A 21,200-nucleotide genomic window follows, 5' to 3' on the forward strand; every position below is an offset into this window, starting at 1 on the left:
TTGTGTGTACACACACACACACACGCACACACCACAGTTTCTTTATCCATTCCTCTACCAATGGACACTAAGGTTGCTTCCATATCTTGGCTTTGTAAATAATGCTCCATTGGACATCGGAGTGCATATATCTTTTTCAACTACTGTTTTTGTTTTCTTTGGGTAAATATCCAGCAGTGAAATTGCTGTATCATATAGCAGTTCTATTTTTATTTTTTTGAGGAACTTCCATACTGTTCTCCATAGTGGCTGCACCAGTTTACAGTCACACCAGCAGTGCATGAGGGTTCCTTTTTCTCTGCATCCTCGCCATCACTTATTATTTGTTGTCTTTTTGATGATAGTGATTCTGAAAGATGTGACGTAGTATCTCATTGTGGTTTTGATTTGCATGTCCCTGATGATTAGTGTTGTTAATCATCTTTTCATGTGTCTATTGGCCATCTGCACTTCCTCTTTGGAAAAATGTCTGCTCAGGTCCCCTGCCCCTTCTTTATTTTTTAATTTTTATTATTTTTTTTTTGGCTGCATTTGGTCTTCGTTGCTGCTCACAAGCTTTCTCTAGATGTGGCAAGCGGGGGCTACTCTCCATTGTGGTGCGCAGGCTTCACCTTGTGGTGGCTTCTCTTGTTGCAGAGCACAGGCTCTAGGCGCAAGGGCTTCAGTAGTTGTGGTTTGCGGGCTCTAGGGTGCAGGCTCAGTAGTTGTGGTGCATGGGCTCAGTTGCTCCGCGGCATGTGGGATCTTCCCTATCCAGGGATCAAACCCATGTCCCCTGCATTGGCAGGCGGACTCTTAACCACTGCCCCATCAGGGCAGCCCCCCCCACCCATTCTTTTTTTTTTTTTTTTTGCGGTACGTGGGTCTCTCACTGTTGTGGCCTCTCCCATTGTGGAGCACAGGCTCCGGACGTGCAGGCTCAGTAGCCATGGCTCACGGGCCCAGCCACTCCACAGCATGTGGGATCTTCCTGGACCGGGGCACGAACCTGTGTCCCCTGCATCAGCAGGCGGACTCTCAACCACTGCGCCACCAGGGAAGCCCTCTTTGCCCATTCTTTAATCAGGTTGGTTGGTTGTTGTTGCTATTAAGTTGTATGTGTTTTTATGTATTTTGGATATTAACCCCTTATTAGATATATTGTTTGCAAATATCTTCTCCCATTTAGTAGGCTGCTTTTTTTGTTGTTGATAGCTTCCTTCACTGTGCAAAAGATTTTTAGTTTGATATAGTCCCATTTGTTTATTTTTGCTTTTGTTTCCCTTGCCTTAGGAGACAGATCCAAAAAATATTGCTAAGATTGATGTTAAAGAGTGTGCCACCTATGTTTTCTTCTAGGACTTTTATGGTTTCAGACCTTACATTTAAGTCTTTGATCCATTTTGAGTTTATTTTTGTATATGGTGAGAGAAAATAGTTCATTTTGATTCTTTTGCATGTAGCTGTCCAGTAATCCCAACATCATTTACCGAAGAGGCCATCTTTTTCCCATTGTGTATTCTTGCCTCCTTTGTCGTAGATTAGTTGACCGTGTAAGTGTAGGTTTATTTCTGGGTTCTCTGTTCTGTTCCTTTTATCTATGTGGGTGGATTGGAAACAGAACTGGTAGTAAGAGTGGTTGAGGGAAGTGAGGTGGACCTCTGGTGACACTTTCAGAGTAAGATTTAAGGATGACAGGCAACCCCAAAATAAACAACTTCAATTTCAAATAATTATTGCAAGATATATTTCTCATCATTGTCCTATAAAAATTAATACATAAAATGACCACACTAACTTTTTAAACAACTTGATTAGTGAGAATCCTGCATTTCATATGTCTGTTAACTTAATATTTGGTTCCAAGTCTACCAAAAACATCTCAAATCTCTTCTGTAATGTATTTATAGGTGACACCTACGAATATAATATGGGATACAGGTATTGTGTTGGTGACTTAAATACTAGAAACAGCATTGTTCTCTGTTACATGGTTTTTCAAAATGCTGAAATTTCTTATAAAAGCTTTGCATCAAAGAAAGTGTTTTCTTTCCTCATTTTACATAATAGTTGCATTCCTGGAAAATTCAGTATATGGTAAAATGTGCAGAAAACACTTCATTGGTAAAATGAAGTTGGAATCTAAGCTTGGGTGATTATAATAGGTTTTTCACAAGTATGGAGGTCTGGTGAGTCATTTGAAAGGAAGTGGATTAAAGGACACTTTTTGTGTGTGTGTTTGTGTGTGTATGTGACTGTATTAAGCATTGCAGGAGATGTGGAACACTTGACCCCCTCCCTTACTTTTTGCCAGTAGGGCCTCCCAACCACTTTGATAACAAAAGTATTTCCACAAATTTCCAAAATACCCCCTTGGGGTAGTGTTGGCCCCATTGAGAACCTCTGCCCCAATCCATTTTCATTGCCACCCTCGAAGTTTAGGTTGTCCTCTTGAACATTGCAGCTAGCTTTTTTCCCTCTGCTTGTGGCTTCCAGTGAATGCGCCCCGCCCCCCTTCTCAATTTATCTGACATTAACCAGGTTAATCTCAAGTTCAGTTCTCATTTAGCCATTCCATTTTCAGAGCCTATGGTGGCTCTTCGTTACTTCTTACTCAGTATATCAATTTGGATGTGTAATAGGCATCTTGAACTTAATGTGTCAGAAATGGAATTCCTGATTCCTCTCCTAAATCTGTTCCCCTCAGTCTTCACTCCAGCAGTTTATGGCAGTGCTGTCCTTTCTGTTGCTCAGGCCAAAAACCTGGGAGTCATTTATACTCTTCTGTTGTTTTTTTGTTTGTTTGTTTTTTTACCCTCCCACATCTATTCTGTGAGCAAATCTTTCAAAATATATCCAGAATGCAACTACTTACTTTTTACCCCTTGTACTCTTATACTTTGGTCCAAGTCACTGTCATATATCCCTTTTATTATTTAAGTGATCTCCTGCCTGCTTTTCCTGGTTCCATTCTTGTCATCTCCACTGTCTGTTCCCTACACAGCAGCCAGATGTCTCACTCTTTCACTCAGAACCTCCAGGGGTTCCCATCTCATTCAGTCTGGTCTGCCATGCTTTGGTCCAGCCTTACTAACCTTGCTGTTCCCTGAATACACTGAACTCAGACTCCTCTGTGGCTTTCTGGTCTCTGTCTGCTCACTTAGATCTCTGCTCAGTGAGCCTCTATCAGAGAGGCTCTCCCTTGACCGCCTGATATAAAATAACAACCTTCCCTCCTGTCCCCTTACACTGCTTGGAATTTCTCCATAGCAATTATTACCACTTAATAGATTATATCTTGTTCATTATCTGTCTCCTCCCTTCCCTTTTCAGGTCCTCCCCAACCTAAGAGTCTTTGTTTTTCTTTCCAGTACCAAAAACAGAGCCTGGCATGTAGTAAACATTTGTCAGATGAATTATATAAAGCCCTGAACCCGAGGAAGACCCTACTTAGTGTAGTTCTGATCTACTTGTTCAGCTTTATTTTCTGTTTTAACCTTCATACATCGTGTGCTGCTTCTCTTCCCCGCTCTGATCTCCACCTGACTGAATCCTACCCATCTGTACCAGTCAGGAAAACAGAAACCATCCTGTGTATTTTAGCAAGAACAGATTTAATAAAGTAAATTAACTGACTGCTTACAAAGCCACTGAAAGGCCTGGGGTAGTGAAGGTCAGAGAGAACTGCTTCTTGCTTTGAGAAAGTCGAAAAGTGCTGGACTCACAGGACACCGCTGGAAGTGACCTGAGACGCTGGCAACATTAAAGCAAATGTTTCCCAGGAGCTTGCTTGGAAGCTGCTGCAGACTCAGTGTTTGTTGTATGCCCTTGTGTCTGCCAGCTGCTGCCAGGGAGGATGGTTTCTCCTTTCTTGCCATCTAAATCTTGCATAAATGCCTCTTCTTGGTGGAGTCTAAATCAGAACCCCTTGGGCAAGGGAATCTGAGAAATACGGTGTTAGGGCTCCTTAACCCCTGCTTAGAAGCGCAGGCACAGGACTCAGTATTAACAGCATGGTCTACCTCTTTGGATACTCAGCATCTGTACACACCCTTCTACCTGTATTTATGTTTTCAATCCATAATATAAATAAAACATTTGCTTCTGCCTAACCTGTTGCAACTATTATTCATGCAAGGAAGGATGTACTCACCCTCTCCTTTCACTCTCTTTTGAGATCCTCTAACCTAAGGATGACATTATAAGGTTAACCACCACTGACCCATCTTATAAAACAGTTGGAGGGGAGGAGAAACAATTATATATATCCAAACAAGGAAGATAATATGTATATTTATAACTCCGCTCATATTCACACTTAGTCACCTGGTCATGGTTGGTATTTATACCTTCCTTCTTCCACGGGGCAGGCCATGTTCCTCTGTGCTCTATCAGTAATGCTTCCTTACCAGGTGTGTGATTCTGTCAATGAAGAGTTTGAGCCGGTAGTGGCCCCTTCTGCAAGCTTTTCTTAAGTTCTACTACTGTAGATGAGAATACTAAAGAGATGTCCCAGAGATCCCCTTGGTTCTTGACAAAATTTGTTTCTATGGCATGAGACGCTCAAAGGAGCCAGGGGCTAGTGTTAACTCTGGAGGGTCTGCTCTTTCAGCCTACAAGCCAACAAGTCACCTGGCAGAGTTTCATAGATGTTGGTGGAGGACCCAGGACTCCTGGGTCAAAGATAAAGCACAGCAGGCAGATTGAGATTCATGTCCAGTTGGGGAGACAGATTTCTGCTGCTTCCTGCTACTTGGTCTTTCCTCAATCCTCCTCCTGTTTGTACTTTTTTAACAGTTTGTTTAACCAGTTTAGAATTTATTTTGCTCTGTTGTATGAAATAAATATCTAAATCAAGGGTTAGCAAACCTTTTCTTAAAGGGCCAGTTAGTGACTTTTTAAGGTTTGTGGGTCATACGATCTTGTTGCAACTTTTCACCTCTGCCATTGTAGCCCCAAAGCAGCCATAGATGTAAGTAAACAAATATGGGTGACAGTATTCCAGCAGAACTTTACGTATAGTAAACAGGCAATAGCCTGGCTTTGGCCCATGGGCTGCAGTTTATTGACCTCTGCATTGAACTCTCCATCCTCTGTCAAAAATGGAAGAGTCTGAAACTTTACCCTACTTGCAGGCTAGCAAGTTAGCCTACCACAGGTTCATGGATGCTGGCAGAAGGCAAGTACAGTTTATTACTCATAATAATAGCAGTAGCCAGAATATTATCATTTGCTCTGGTTCCTGAGCCCCGGTTCCCATAAAGCAGCACTAGGAAGGCCAGGTGTAACATCTGCACATACGTTGTAGGAGAGGAGCCCCAGGCTTAGGGAACATCAATCTTTTATAATTGGCAGTAATCCTGCCTGAACTTTGCCCTAGAGGGACACATCTTCATTATACTGAACAGTAAACATACCCATCATTTGCCCCAGAGGGAGACACTGTATCTTCCAAGGCTATTCACTATGTAAAACTTTTTGAAAAGGTAATCTAGAATAAGGGCAGTCAGGGCCTCTGCTTGCAGGACATTCAGAGAAAGACCCATGGAGCATTGTCTCCCAACACCCCACCTCCATCCCCACCAGGTTGATGGACACAGAGCCTATCTAGCAGTGGTATCTTGCATTCATTCAGTGTGGATCTACTGGGCTACAGTTGTATTTTCGAGGTTGTATTGCTCTGATTTGCCTCGAGGATAAAAATTCATGAATTAATGAATCTGAGGTTATTTATAATCTTTTTCTCCTAGGTTCATAACATGAAAACTTGGTTCTGAGCATTTATTGCTCTCATGTGTTTTCTTTTTGCACCCTGCTTATCTACTAATTTTTAGATATGGGAGCACTTCCTTTCAAAATATAATGTCTAAAGACTTCCAGTCTGGACAAGATGGCATAAACCTTTTTCTCCTTGCTCCTTCCTGCTATGCACAACTCTAAACCCTGGAAAACACAAGAGGCAACCAAACAAGAACTCTGGAATGGGGTAAGAGGAAGGCTGACTGGTTTGGGACCCCAGCACTGCAGGAACAACAGAGCAGCAGGATGTCTTACATCCCTCCAGCTAAAGAAGAAGGCAGCCCAGACCCTGTGTTTACTGAGCCTTAATCTAGCAACAGAAGGCCACTCAGTTAGCCTTGTTCCTCCCTAGTATGGACTGAGAGTCCCTCTGACATATTCAAGTGAGCCCGGAACCACTGGCAAAGGGGATCAGTTCGGAGCCCCACCAATAAGCAGCTGGGACAAGTGCTCTCCTTCCCTGCTGGACCATAAATTCCCCTCTCCTGCTGAGAGGTACCAGGCGGTCAAGTACAAGTGGAAAGAGAGAGACTCCTTCTTACCACCTTACTCCTGCAACAGTAGACCTGGCCTGTGAAATATTCTCCATGCCTGCTGGGACCAAGACTCCCTTCCCCCTCTGAGAGATACCATGGTGGCTGCGTGGCACTGTCAAGAGGGACACCACCACAAGAAGTGGCCCATCTGGGGAAGCCAAGCCTCTTTGTTTCTGTGTCCTGAGACTTCCCTCTCCCACTCAGAGTTACTGGGGCTGCCCAGGGCCATTGGCCAGAGGGACTCTGCCACACAAGCAGCCTGCTCTGGGAAGCTTGCTGGCCTGAGACTCGCCTCCTCCATTGAGGGACCTCTAGTGGGTCACCCTGGAGAAACCTCTTTCACCCACTCTGATGCTACCAGCAGAGATCACTGGGAGCCCAAGCAAAATTTCAATGCAAAGCCTCTGAAAATTAAACTGCTGTTGGAGCCACAGCATACAAAAATAGTCCAGGACCTGCAGGCTCAACCTAAACAAAGTGCCTGCTGCTAAACTGAAAGAATGAAATAGGATCTAGAGCCTCCTAACATAGTAGACAAAATGTCTAAGATGCAGTAAAAAAAAAATCGCCTGTCATTCCAAGAACCGTGAAAATCACAACTTGAGCAGAAAAAGATAATGAACTGACACCAACACCACATGAATCAGATGGTGGAATCATCTGACAAGGATTTTAAAGCAGTTGTCATAAAAATGCTTCAGCAATCAGTTACAAAGTCTCTTGAAACAAATGAAAGAATAAAAAATCTCAGCAAAGAAATGGAAGTTATAAAAGGAACCAAGAAGGAATTATAAAATTGAAAAAATACAATAACAGAAATAAAAACTCACTGAATGGGCACAGTAATAGAGTGGAGATGACAGAGGATAGAGTCAGGGACCTTACCAAATAACAGAATGATCTGTGACCAGGACAAGTCAATAGAGTTTACCGAATCTGAACAGCAGAGAGAGCAAACTCCAAACAGGATAGAAGCAAGGACATCCACATGGAGATACCCTAAAATTAATGATCTGAAAACTAAAGAAGAAAAAAGTCTTGAAAGATGCTAGAGATAAACAATGTACTAACATCAATTTGATGTCAGATTTCTCATCTGAAATCATAGAGGCCAGAGGGAAGCAGCACATGGTTTTCAAGTGTTGAAAGAAAATAACTGTCAATCATGATTTCTGTGACTGGCAAAACTATCCTTCAAGAATGAAGATTAAATAAAGATATTATCAGGTGAAAGAAAACTGAAAGAATCTGTTTCTAGCAAATCTTCTCTTAAAGACCAGCTAAAGGAAGCTCTTCAACCTAATGAAGTGATAAAAGATTCTTAGAGCACCAGAAAGGGAGGCAGAATGATGGAAAGAGCAGAAATATGGGTACAAACAGTAAATGATCATTTTCCTTATAACTTTTATAAATCATATTTGATGATTGAAACAAAAATTATAACACCATGTGATACTCAAGACAATAATATTTAATTTAAAAGAGGGAAAATTAAAGGGATCTGAATGGAAGGGATGTTTCCACACTTCACTTGAAGGTGGTAAAATGTTTTTACTGGTAGACTGTCATAGGTCTACTAGTATGTATATTTTTATACCCAGAACAACCACTACAAAAACTATACAAAGAGATACACTCAAAAACAAAAAAAAATTAAGATGGAATCCTAAAAATGTTTAAGTAACCTGTAAGAAATCAAGAAAAGACTAACAGGAATGAGAATCAGAGGGAATAAGCAGGAAACAAATAATAAAATAGTAGACTATTTTAGGGCTAATTCATAAATAATTACTTCAGATGCAAATATCCTACATATATGCATCAAATGATAGAGGTTGGCAGAGTGGATTTTAAAAATGACCCAAATATAAGATGTTTACAAGAAACTCGCTTCAAATTCAGTGACACAGGTAGGTTGAGTAAAATGATAGAAAAATATATACCATGCCAGCAGTAATCCAAAAAGCAGGATTGCCTGTATTAATATCAGATTAAGTAGACTTCAGAGCAAAGAAAATTACTAGAGACAGAGAGTGACATTTTGTAATGATAAAAAGATCAATCTGCATTATATGAGTATGTACCAAACATCAGAGGCTCAAAATAAATCAAGCAAAAGCTGACATATTTGAATGGAGAAGTTAAAAAAAAAAAAGAAACCAAACCCACAGTTATAGTTGGTCACTTTGAAATTGCCTCTCAGCAACTGCTAGAAGTACTAGACTGAAAATCACAAGGCTGTAGAAAATCTCAACAGTAGAATTAACCAGTAGGATCTAGTTGACTTATAGAGAATATACCACCCAGCAACAGCAGACTGTGCATTTCTTCCAAGTGCCGATGGAACATTCACCAAGATAGACCATGTCTTAGGCCATAGAACAAACCTCAGCAGATTTATAAGTATTAAAATCATACAGAGTGCATTCTCTGACTATAATGGAATCAAACTAGAAATCAATAATAGAAACAAAAGGAAAATCTCTAAATATGTGGAAATTAAACACACATTTCTGAATAAGCCTTGGGTCAAAGAGGAAGTCTCAAAGGAAATGAAAAAATACATAGAACTGAATGATAGTAAAAAAAAAATTATATCGATGTATAGGATGCAGCTCAATCAGTGCTCAGAGAGAAATTTCCAGCAATGCATACTTATATTAGAAATGAGGAAAGATCTCATATCAGAAACCAATGAAAATCTAAGTAAACGTAAATAAAAATCTAAATGTAAATCGAAATAAATGTTCATGGATTGAAAGACTCAATATTGTAAAACATCAATTTTGCCTGAATTGATCTGTGGGTTTAATGCAATTCCTATTAAAATCCCAGGAAGGTTTTTGTAGAAATAGACAACTTATTATAAAATTTAAAAGGAAAGGCACAGGAATGTAAAATAGCTTAAACAATACTGAGGAAGAATAAAAGGGGAGGAACCATATATCCAGATATTACAGCTTACTGTATTGCTACAGTAATCAAGACGGTATGGTGTTGGTGGAGGGATGGACACATAGATCAATGGGACAGAATGGAGATCTCAGAAACAAACCCACAAATACGCTTAATTGATTTTTTCAAAGGTTCAAAAGCAATTCCTTGGAGGAAGGATAACCTTTCCAACTAATGGTGCTGGGGAAATTAGACATCCATAGGCAAAAAACCAAAAACACCCACCACCACCAAACCACATACACCAAAAGTACACACACTGACACATACACACAAACATACACACATTTTGAGTTAAAAATTAACTCAAAATGGATCAGGACCTTAAATCTAAAGTGTAAAACTTACAGAAAACAGTTTTTAAAAGAAAAACATGCCATCCTTCTCACATGTGTCTGTCCCTTTATCCTTTTAGCCTTTCAGTATTCAGTTTGGACATCTCACCTCTGAGGAGTTCTCACTGGTCCTGGAAGGCTGAGCCTGGTTGGTCATCTGTCCCATGGGCTCCAGTAATACCATGCTGGACATTTGTCTTTTCTCTGCTTGCCCAGCATCTGAGTGTTTTCATGTTTGGGGAATTTCCCATTAAATGGGCTTTGTTTGATGTGAGGGCCCACTGCCTGCTACAGAAGCTAAGGAAGACAGATACTGTTTCCTGGTACCACGTCGTGGCAACTTGGGTGTAAAAGTGTCATCTAGGATAGTCATTCTTTTCAGCCGGAGACTTTGAGTGTGGAGTGAGTGATGGAAAGGGACTGGGACATGGAGAACTCATTCTTGTGCTGGTGGCAGCAGCATCTGCCATTCAGGGGTGGTGCTGGTGATGGTATCCAGAGAGGGGTGGTGTCTGTAGTATACGGCTTCTGGGGGATTGAGTGGTGGTCCTGCTCCCAGCCTTCCTTCGTTCTTGCCTTTATAATGGGTCTATGAGCTGTGAAATCCTTTCAATCAATTCTTTTTCTCTTTAGCCGGACTCCGTTTCTGTTGCTTGCAAAAGAATCGTAATTGATTCAATCAGACTATCATAATAGTATGGCACATTTTTCTTGCTTACTTGCCATTTCCTCCAAACAGATCATGGGTAGGGGCTCTGTCTTATTAGTCATTGTACATTCAGTACACAGCATGCTTGAAGTACATTAACTAATTGCTAAATAATGAGTGAAACATGCAAGTCTTCAACTTGTTTTCTCCATTGGCGTGATATTGATATTTAGTAGTAATTACGCTGTGACTTTTGCATGTGGTGGACTTTGTAGTTTTCAGTGTTACTTGCAAGATATAAATATTTTGTTTGCCTTCTTGAATATTTTATTTGGAACTTGGAAGAGAGTTTGTAGAAACAGTTATCCTGAACAATATTTTTCCTTCACTCTATTTTTCTTAGTGTAAGTACTAAGTGAGATGGACAGGGGAACCCCTTTATCAGGACCAAAAAATAAGACTTTGTGATCAACTGACATAGTAACAAGCCAGTAGATTTTATGTGGACAGCACTGTAATATCAGTACACTGATGTATATTATACACTGATACATATGTGTAAAGGCTCTCCATCTATGTCTCCTCGTTTGTTGTTCCCATTGTTCCATAGTATGTCAATCACTTAGGCTCAAAACCTCAGTTATCTTGGATGACTTCCTCTGTTTTGCCCCTCTAATTGGGAATGGCACTGATTGTACCTCTGTAGTACCCTTCCCGTTTCCTCCACTAATGTTTTGAGCCAAGTCACCATGACCTTTCTTGCGTAACCTCCTCACAGGTTTCACTTTTACTGAATCAAGCCCATCTTGCACAGAGCTCCTGGATGGATCTTTCTGATGATACCTCAGGAAGCTCGATAGTATCTTGTGATTCCAACCCTGAGTTGATCTGCAGTGTTTCTTCAAATTACCTTTCTTACTACACTTCCCGTGGTTTTACCAATCACATATTAAATAGTGTTCTTTTTTGGAATAATCTGTTTCTTGTGTACATGCTGTTTGCCCCCTCAACAGTCCCAGTATATTCAAATTCTACCATTCGGTTGACATAGAACATGCTCCAGTTTGCATTCCCTAACCCACCCTCCTTTATTAAATGCAGACATACTCTTTCAGGTGAGCGCTACACCACCCCCCCTATTCTGGGAGCCTGTCTTATCTCTCCTTTGGCATTATATATTATTGTACTAATATTTGAGGCAGTTGGGTGGATTTGAAAATGAAAGCATCCATGGTCCTCCCTATAGAACTTTCAGAGTTAATGAATCATAGGTTTATCTCATTAAGTTGTAGAAAACCCAGAGCAGTATCAAAACCCAAACACCATCAAAACACTATAAGGCTTTAATGTTAATTTTCTGCCTCATGCAGCTACCAGTAGGGGTATTTATGCTTACGAAACACATGGTTTCTTCTTTAAAATGATGCCTTGGTGTTTTGTTTCCTTGCTTAGAGGATTTTATTCAAATTATTGTTTGTTTTGTACTTTCACAGTCCATGCTCCGAGGGAGAGGAGGTTGCTATAAACATACGTTCTATGGCATTGAAAGCCATCGTTGCATGGAAACTACCCCGAGCTTGGCATGTGCAAATAAATGTGTCTTCTGTTGGCGGTAAGTAAAAATGAATGGCCACGGTGACCAAATATGTAATGATCTGTAATAATCAATTTCTGCCCAACACTGTATTCAGATTTACCTAAAGCTCTGTTGTTTCTGTAATTAATCCCCTTTTTCATTCCTAATGTTATATTTATGCATTTGTTGTTTTTTTTCTTGATCAGTTTTATCAGGGGCTTGCCAGTTTTTGTTTTGTTTTTTTTAAAGATGGTGCATTGGGTCTTTGTTGCTGCATGCGGGCTTTCTCTAGCTGCAGTGAGTTGGGGCTACTCTTTGTTGTGGTGTGTGGGCTTCTCATTGCGGTGACTTCTCTTGTTGTGGAGCATGGACTCTAGGTGCGTGGGCTTCAGTAGTTGTGGCATGCAGGCTCAGTAGTTGTGGCTTGCGGGCTCTAGAGCGCTGGTTCAGTAGTTGTGGTGCACGGGCTCTAGAGCGCAGGCTCAGTAGTTGTGGTACATGGGCTTAGTTGCTCCACGGCATGTGGGATCTTCCTGGACCAGGGCTTGAACCCGTGTCCCCTGCATTGGCAGGCGGCTTCTTAACCACTGAGCCACCAGGGAAGTCATGCAAAAGTCTTTATTACTCCATTTTTGGAAAGATACTTGCACTGGGTATAGAATTCTGAGTTGACAAGTTTGTTTCCTTTAAGCATTCTTTCAGGTGTCATTATAGTTTCATCTGGCTTATTTGTTTTCTGATGAGTTGTCAGAAATAATTTTTAACCTTTGTTCTTAAGTAGTGTGTCCTTTTTCTCTAAGTTGAAGGTTTTCTTATTTTCTTTTGTTTTCATTAGTTTAGATACCATATTTTTAGGCTGTTTTAAAAATATCCTGGTTGTTGTTTTGCGAGTTTCTTCGATCTGTGGCTAATTGTTTCTCATTAACTTTGGAAAATTGTTGGCCATAATTTTTCTACATTTTTTTCTGCTTTGTTCTCTGTTTCCTTTCTGGGATTTCAATTAGGTCCTCCCATTGCACTGCCTCTCAGAGAGGGTTTTGCAACAATATTCTACTGGTGGTCATTACTGGATGCTTGTTGGCCTGGTGCTGTATGGCTGCGAGAGGGGTGCACGTTTTATATCGTTCCGAGTAAGTCTCAGTCTTGGCCAGGCACTTGCCATCTACCCCTCTCTGCTAGGTGTCATGACTCAAAATAAGTTGTAAACTATAGCTATAAATAGCTGAGCTTTTTGTAGGAAACCAACCCTGATTTTATAATTATATGGACTCCCTCATAGGAGGTAACTAGCTGAGATTTAATGCAGGGAGTCCTTTAGAACTTCTGCCTCTTTTTTCTAGGCACCACACCAATCCAGTGGGTACTGAATGGCGGTGGAAGATGGACCAGGCTGAAATGATCTTAAAGGAAGCCATTGAACACCATCAGAACATGATGAAGCAGTTTAGAGGTATTTATTCTCCCTCTACAAAGGGATGCTAATAGCCTGAATTAAATTGGCAGAGGAATTGCCTCCTTTGGCAGGATTTTGTCCTTGCTGGCAAATTCTTGTATAGGTAAGTGAAAACTTTGTAGAAATATTATATATGTTTTGGCGTTTTTAGTTTTTACTGATAACTTTATATCTTATATGATGGGAGAATTAAAGAACTTAATTCAAAGCTTAGCTGTTTATAATATGGTACACTCAGCCTGTAAGTTTTGCCTGGGAACATATCCTCATTCTTCCTAAAAACTTTTGCTATTGTTCTGTCTTGTTGGGTACAAAGTAGCCTTGTGAATGGACTGAAAATTTTAGAACACTGGAAAATTCTTAAGTAATATCAGTTAGTATTGGGAAAGCATTTTTGGATAAATGCCTTACGAAAAAGGAGGGTTAATATTAATCAGATTTCCTCCACATGATCCACAGTGATGTGTAGAATTCTGCCACTCAGTTTCTAGAATTTCCTGATCTAGTTGTGTCTCATAGTTCAAAGTATTTGACTCTACTGGAGATTGCTGGTTCTCAAGCTTTAGTGTGCATCAGAATCGTGCATTAAAGTAGAGATTCCTGGTCTCCTTCCCCAGAGAATGATTCGGTAAATCTGAGGTAGCAACCAAGAATGTGCATTTTGAGCAGATTTCCTGGTGGTATCGATGTTGTTGAACTGGGGACCATACTTTGAGACCCACTACCGTAGATACATGTGGAGGACTTGTAAAGTGATATAACAATAGCTGCAGATGATCAACTGAAATAAATCTATTAGGTTCCCTGTTAAATGTGCATGCCTCTGTCTCCACCTGCCACGTGTTAGTCCTCTGCCCTTTATTCTCCTTTCCTTTCATACACAACAACAAAAAAGATGAATTCTAACCAAGGTTGTTTTGACATAGGCACTCTTGTGGTGCTAGCATCATCAATGGGAGTCTTTATAAACCCCAGTAATTAGCATTTTGAAGATCAGGTGATTCTTTCATGCAAAGAAATTCGTTCGGTCAGGTCACTGCTTCTTGAGATCACAGTGCTTCTGATGTCTTCCTAACATCACCCAGCAGTTCTCCAGGTCTCAGCAGACACTGCCTGGGTGTCCGACAAATTTAATTCAATCCTGACACTGTCTGGAGATAGCATCAGGCCCCGCAGGTTAAGGATTCAGTCCTATAAGACTGCCCCCCACTTCAGATGCCAATCACAAGTCTGGGATGTTACCTATGCTGACCAACTGGCTATAAATTGGAAGTTCCCACACCCTCCTGCTTGGATTCCTGGTTTGTTAGAGTGGCTCACAGAACAGAGAAACATTTACTTATTTTTACCATTTTATTATAAAGGATGTATAGAGGTCACAGAAGAACAGCCAGGTGGAGAAGTACATCTGGAAGGGTCTCGAGGCCAGGAGCTTCTGTCCGCATGGAGTTGGCCACCCTCCTGGCATGTTCACTAACCCAGAAGCTCATCAGGTCTTGTTCAAGAGACTATAGAGCTTAATTTGTAGCCCCCTCTTCCCTTTCTCACAGGTCTGTGTGGTTGAAAGTTCCAGTCCCTTAAACACTTGGTCTTTCTGGTGACCAGCCCCAGCCTGAGGCTATTTAGGGATCCTACCCTATGTCACCCCATTTGCATAAATTTAGGTATGCTCAAAGAGGGCTCCTTATGAAGGACAAAAGACACTCCTACCACTCAGGAAATCCCAGGGGTTCTAGGAGCTTTGTGTCGGGAACTAGGAACAAAGACCAAATCTATTTGTTATTTTTTACCATGGTACTTCTTATTACTATTCTGATTTCCTAGGAGAAATTGGGAAAGCAATGTAAATAATGATTCAAGATCAATAATAATTTATAAAGAATAGTCAATTATACCTTTATTTTATTCTTTATGAATTTTCTAGGGAAAGTTGCCCTGTACATATTTGTGTGTGTCTGTGTATGTGCTAACCTATTGTACATCTTCAGAGATGCTAATAAATATTTTAATATTTCATCTTGGCTTTTAGTCTCAAGCATTTTTTTTTTTTTTTTGAACAAGTCATTTTCTCTTATTTGGATAAAGCAGTGTCTCTTACCAGTCTTTTGGAAAATTAAATGAAACTCTGTGGTGAAGAACTAGGAAGTCTCCACATCAGGAATTTATTAGCTTTTCTTAGACTGTTTGTTGCTTTAGTTAATATTATTGATTGTTGATCTTCAAATAAACCATATGCCTTTTAAATAAATTTCAAGGCAAAGTCTTGTTTTCTTTTGGATAGTTACTAGTCAGAATTCTCCAGAGAAACAGAGTCAACACACCCACTGTGTGGGTGTGTGTATATATATATATAGAGAGAGAGAGATTGATAGAGTGAGATTGGCTTAAGGAATTGGATCATGTAATCATGCACGTTTGGCCAATCAAAAAGATAGATAAAAATAATCCATTGGGGTAGACCAGCAGGCTGGAAAATTAAGGAAGAATTGCAGTTCAGATGCAGAGGCAGTCTGCTGGCAGAATTCCTTCTTCCTTGGGGGAGGTCAGCCTTTGTTCTTTTAAGGCTTTCAGTTGATTGGGTGGGGCCCACCCACATTAGAGAGGGCAGTCTGCTTTACTCAAAGCCCACTGACTTAAACATTAATCTCATCCAAAAGACACCTTCATGGCAACATCCAGAATAATGTTTGACCAAATATCTGGGCACCGTGGCCCAGCCAAGTTGACACATAAAATGAACCATCCCTGGTAATAATATCAGAAGCAGGGAAATGCCAGTAATTTTATCTTTAGAGTCTAATCAGTTTGTTTTGGTTTAGTGCCTAAAGAGTCAGTTGAACCCATAAATAATGGGGTGATGGCTGAAGATGTGTGTTTCCTGGACATCTGGGAATCTCCCTGAATAAACTGTGTCCCAGGAGATTTGTATGGGAGGAAGCAGCTCTGAGGAGTAGACATTCATTTTTCCATTCCGAGATGTCCTTGATACAGAACGACAATCTGAGTTTTGACGGTAATTTTTCTGACAGGAGTATTTTTGCAAGTGCACTTTAAATGGAAATAAGAGATGAATAAATCATGAGGCTGCCTTTCTTCATGTTAATAACATGTGTTAGGTGAGGTCGGTGAACACTAGTCTTTGTTGTCTGCCTAGCTTGTTGGAGGGTGCAGAAAGGTATACCTGGTTAGTAACCTTGTGCTTGCCTTTTTTTTTTAAATATTTATTCTTATTTATTATTTATTTATTTATGCTGCGCTGGGTCTTAGTTGTGGCACGCAGGATCTTTAGTTGCAGCATGCGGGCTTCTTAGTTGAGGCATGTGGACTCCTAGTTGCAGCATGCATGCGGGATCTAGTTCCCCGACCAGGGATCGAACCCGGGCTCCCCCTGCCCCCCACATTGGAAGGGCGGAGTCTTACCCACTGGACCACCAGGGAAATCCCACCTTGTGCTTGCTTTAATCAGTAGGCATCTCAGATGGTTTGTCTTTAGGTATCTAAAGAGACGTAAGAGACAAAAGGGTTTTAAAACACATATATATTGTCTTGTAGGGGGAGGACAGATACAGGATTGCAGGGACAAAGAAAGAGCATGTCTGTGAACAAGTGAATCCTGAGTAGGGGTGAGAATGCCTAAGGGGGTGAGGATGGCCCCCAAACATTCAACAACTGCCATTCATTTCATCCTTAAAAACAGCTTTAATAATCTACTTTGCCCTTGTAATTCTCACAAAGGATTCTTTTTGCATACCTTAATTGACTTGACAAAATGTTACCATGTCAGCAAATCATGTCTTTATATAATCGACAACAAATTTTCGAGAAAGGTTTCCAAATTGTAACTGGTTGATATTTGTACACCAACACTCTTCAGGGTACCAAAGCAGTTTTTCTTTAAAATAGTAGTAGAAAACAGGTGTATATTTGAAGGTGTGATGGGCAGTAGACAGGTCGGCACATGGGCATAAAGGAGCTCTCATTCATTATATTTTCACTAAGATGAGAACTTCCTTAGTTTCCAATTTTTGGATGGTGGTGACTATTTGTTAATGCTTTTTACTTTATTTTGTGCTTAATTAAGACATTACTTTTTTGAAAATCTGTCTCATTGCTATCATAACCAAAGCAAATCCTGCTGTGAAACTATAGTATTAGAAAAAGAAAAAAAAAACCTAATTACCAAAGGATGAAATACATAATTTGTAAGAATCCAAAGTTCTTCTGGAAAACTGGGGTGGTCTACGATACAACAATGTTAATTTTTTTCTTTTTATTAAAACTTTGGCAAAATGATAGAATTTTAATATTTCAGAGTATTAGTTATGTTTTTATGTTCTTGGCTCTTGGCAGAAAGTAATCTGGTGTTCAAATTGATGGTTGTTTACTGTGGGCATTCAACTTGGCAGTGAGATTTTATAACTTCACTCAGTCTTTATCAACGGTTATAATCTAAAGTTTTCTTTTTAAATGAACCTGAATTCCTCCTGCAATCAGTGAAATCTCTATGTTCTATCTTTTATTCATCCTTAAGGGTATAAATAAAACAGGTCACCCTCCTTTCTGGTTAGTCAGCTTCAGGGTGAGGATGGTGAGACTAATGCAAGTCACTCTACCTCTTCTGAACCGAGTACCATCACCTGGGTGCAGCTCTGACACACATCCTACTTCTGGATGGTAAAGATGCAGGAATGTAACTCTAGATTTCATATCAGCCCCTGGTGGAGAGTCTATTTTTTTTTCCTAGTTCCACATTTATTCCTTTTTAAAAAATTTACAGTGCTTTATTTTTACCCTTTAATATACCATGGTTATTTTTCCTTACTAATAACATGAATTGATCTGATTTCTTTTTTTAAAATTATTATTTATTTATTTTTGGCTGCGTTGGGTCTTTGCTGCACGTGGGCTTTCTCTAGTTGCGGTGAGCAGGGGCTACTCTTTGTTGCCGTGCGCAGGCTTCTCACTGCGGTGGCTTCTCTTGTTGCGGAGCACGGGCTCTAGGTGCGTGGGCTTCAGTAGTTGTGGCGCATGGGCTTAGTTGCTCTGCAGCATGTGGGATCTTACCAGACCAGGGCTCGAACCCATGTCCCCTGCATTGGCAGGCAGATTCTTAACCACTGCACCACCAGGGAAGCCCTGATTTCTTTTTTAGTCTAAACTTCTTAAAAAATCGTATTATGAAAATGTCCAAGTATACACAAAATAGAATGGCACAATAAACCCCCATATCCTTTTCTCCCCTATTTAAAAATTGTCAAAATTTTGCCATACTTACTTCTCTGTCTCCCCTTTTTTCTTTGCTGAAGTAAAGACAAATCCCAAGTATCACATTTGCCTTCAGACTTCAATATGAATCTCTTTTAAACATTAGATTTTTTTCATAAACACAATATCATTATCACAGCTAATAAAATTATTATTTTTTTTAACATGACTTTTCTTCCAGGTTTACTGAGGTACAATTGACATATAGCATTGTGTAAGTTTCTTCCAGGTTTACTGAGGTACAGTTGACATATAGCATTTTGTAAGCATTGTGTTTTCTTCCAGGTTTACTGAGGTACAATTGATATATAGCATTGTGTCATGCACAACATGACAATTTGATATATAGACAGACTGTGAAATAATTACCACAATATGATTAGTTCCATTTCCTTCTTAGTTTGTCATTTTCTGGGTATCTCCACTTTAGCCTTTCCTTAGAGGTCACTCATTAATAATTTCCCTTACTCTAGCTTGGAGTCCTGTTTTACAGGGTGCTTTCCTAGCCCATGATGATCACCCGCTCTCTCCTATGGGTCTGGTTCAGTCATTTGATGATAGTATTTTTGTGTAGGATGAGACTTGTTGTGCATACTGTTGTTTTTGCCTCTGAGTGTCCAGCTTTAGCTGAGTGGCCAGCCTTGAGCACATTTTGAGAATATACTCATCTTTTAAACATTTCCTTTTCATGCATCTGTTCTCAATCCCAAGGGCAATCATTGTCTTTTCAGTTATTTCATTGATCATTAAACCAGCTTTCTTCCCATGACTTTTATTAGCTTTCTTCCCATGACTTTTATTAGCTTTCCCTTTATGTGCATGCAAAATTAACTTTACATTGATTACAAGTAGGTCAGAATTACAGTGCAACTCTGCCTTTTTTCAAAATGCTCACTGCCCCCCTCTAAATACCCCCATGGCAGGGAGAAATAGTTTTCAGAGAATGGAGTTCAGGTTTCTTTAGCTCAGCTTCCCATCAGTTCAGCTGACATCAAGTGAGTGAACACTGTCTGTGAGGAACGTCCTCGGTGCTGAACATGCAAATGTGAAGATGACATCATTTGTTGCTAGACGTTTTTATCTATAGTTTAAGCTAGAAGTGAAGTAATGCAAAAAATAAAAGGTCTCCAACACATGGTCCTCAGGAATAAGGTGTGCTAAAGTACACATCCAAAAGGAATGTTGGGGAGGCGGGGAAGAGAACACCACCTGCTAATTGTTTTCCGAAGCTTATTTATGAAATAAACATCATAGTAGAAGTGGCTGTATCAAAGATATATTATATATGACTTTCAGCCAGGAGGGGTTCTTAGGAACATCTTTGGCCAGGAACTATATTGTTATTTGAGAAGAAAGAAGAAAATGTTTTATTTCTGATTGGTCCAATCTTTAGAAAGAGGAATACTCACACATATCAATTATACCTCAATTTAAAAAAAGGCATAAGAAAGTATTCAGAATAGAGGGGGGTTAATCAAACCCCCCCCAAAAAACCCCAAAGAAATAGGAATACTCTGTGTTGAACCTTGTATCATTTTAAAAATTATTTATTTATTTATTTTTGGCTGAGTTGTGTCTTCATTGCTGCGTGTGGGCTTTCTCTAGTTGTGGCGAGTGGGGGCTACTCTTCGTTGTGGTGTTCAGGCTTCTCATCGTGGTGGCTTCTCTTGTTGCGGAGCACCGGCTCTAGGGGCGTGGGCTTCAGTAGTTGTGGCACGCGGGGTCAGTAGTTGTGGCTCACGGGGTCGAGAGTGCAGGCTCAGTAGTTGTGGCGCACGGGCCTAGTTGCTCTGTGGCATGTGGGATCTTCCCGGACCAGGGCTTGAACCCATGTCACCTGTGTTGGCAGGCAGATTCCTAACCACTTCACCACCAGGGGAGCCCGAACCTTGTATCATTTTTATTTCTGGGTTATTCAGCTTATTGCTATGACCTTAGGTTAAAAATTCTGGAATCTTAAGTTTCTGCTTTGGCAGCTTTCAGTAAGGTAAGGGGTGCTTCCTAGTTAATATGATGCCGGTAGTGAGTGTTCAGGATCAGGAAGCTGTTCAGGCTGATAAATGTCACAAAACTTGCTTAAGAAAAAACAAAAACAAAGAAAACTAACAGCGACAACAACAACAAAAACCTCCAAACCAAAAAACCAAAACAAAACCAAAGCAGAGTTTAGAGGTGAAATGGATAAGGTTTAGGGAAACATGAAGTGAACAGGCTCTGTGTGTGTGAGTGAGAGAGAAAGAGAGAGAGACAGACAGACAGACAGACAGACACACAGTGGGAAATATCCCTATAGATTTGCTATTGAACTGTAGTGTCTGCTGTTGCCTGGGCTGTCCTCCTGCTCCAGGACTGCTTTCCATTAGAAATTTGGAGGATGTCTTATTTTCTGACATATTTCTTTGAGGACAGTGAAAGATAGCATGAGGTTGAGTCCCTGAGGGCCTTGTGTTTGGGGGAGCACTGTAATCGCCTCTGACAGTGAGCATGAAATAGAAATGTGCTTCTTGAAGGAGAGAACCAAGGTTTTACATATTCTCAGTGCCTTACTTTTGAGAAAATAAGGATAATTTTAAAATCCCAGAATTATTCTTTTAAAAGCCTTATCCACAGGCTTTTTTTTGGTCTTGGTTTTTGTTTGTTTTTGTAGTCGTCT

The 21,200-nt window shown here is 40.3% G+C and overlaps 1 protein-coding gene across 1 annotated transcript in view; it reads left to right on the plus strand.

The window, feature by feature from the left end:
• The window catches only part of LOC307063466 (S-adenosyl-L-methionine-dependent tRNA 4-demethylwyosine synthase TYW1), a gene marked incomplete at both ends in the record, with an annotated part of 146,220 nt that overhangs the window by 39,088 nt on the left and 85,932 nt on the right, over positions 1-21,200 (plus strand). Inside the window, 2 exons of the mRNA XM_079719631.1 lie at positions 11,747-11,865; positions 13,170-13,279. Coding sequence (XP_079575757.1) covers positions 11,747-11,865; positions 13,170-13,279 — 229 coding nt within the window. The remainder of the gene's footprint in view (positions 1-11,746; positions 11,866-13,169; positions 13,280-21,200) is intronic.

This window comes from Hyperoodon ampullatus, assembly GCF_949752795.1.
Source record: "Hyperoodon ampullatus genome assembly, chromosome: 14".
Classification (NCBI taxonomy): Eukaryota; Metazoa; Chordata; class Mammalia; order Artiodactyla; family Ziphiidae; genus Hyperoodon; species Hyperoodon ampullatus.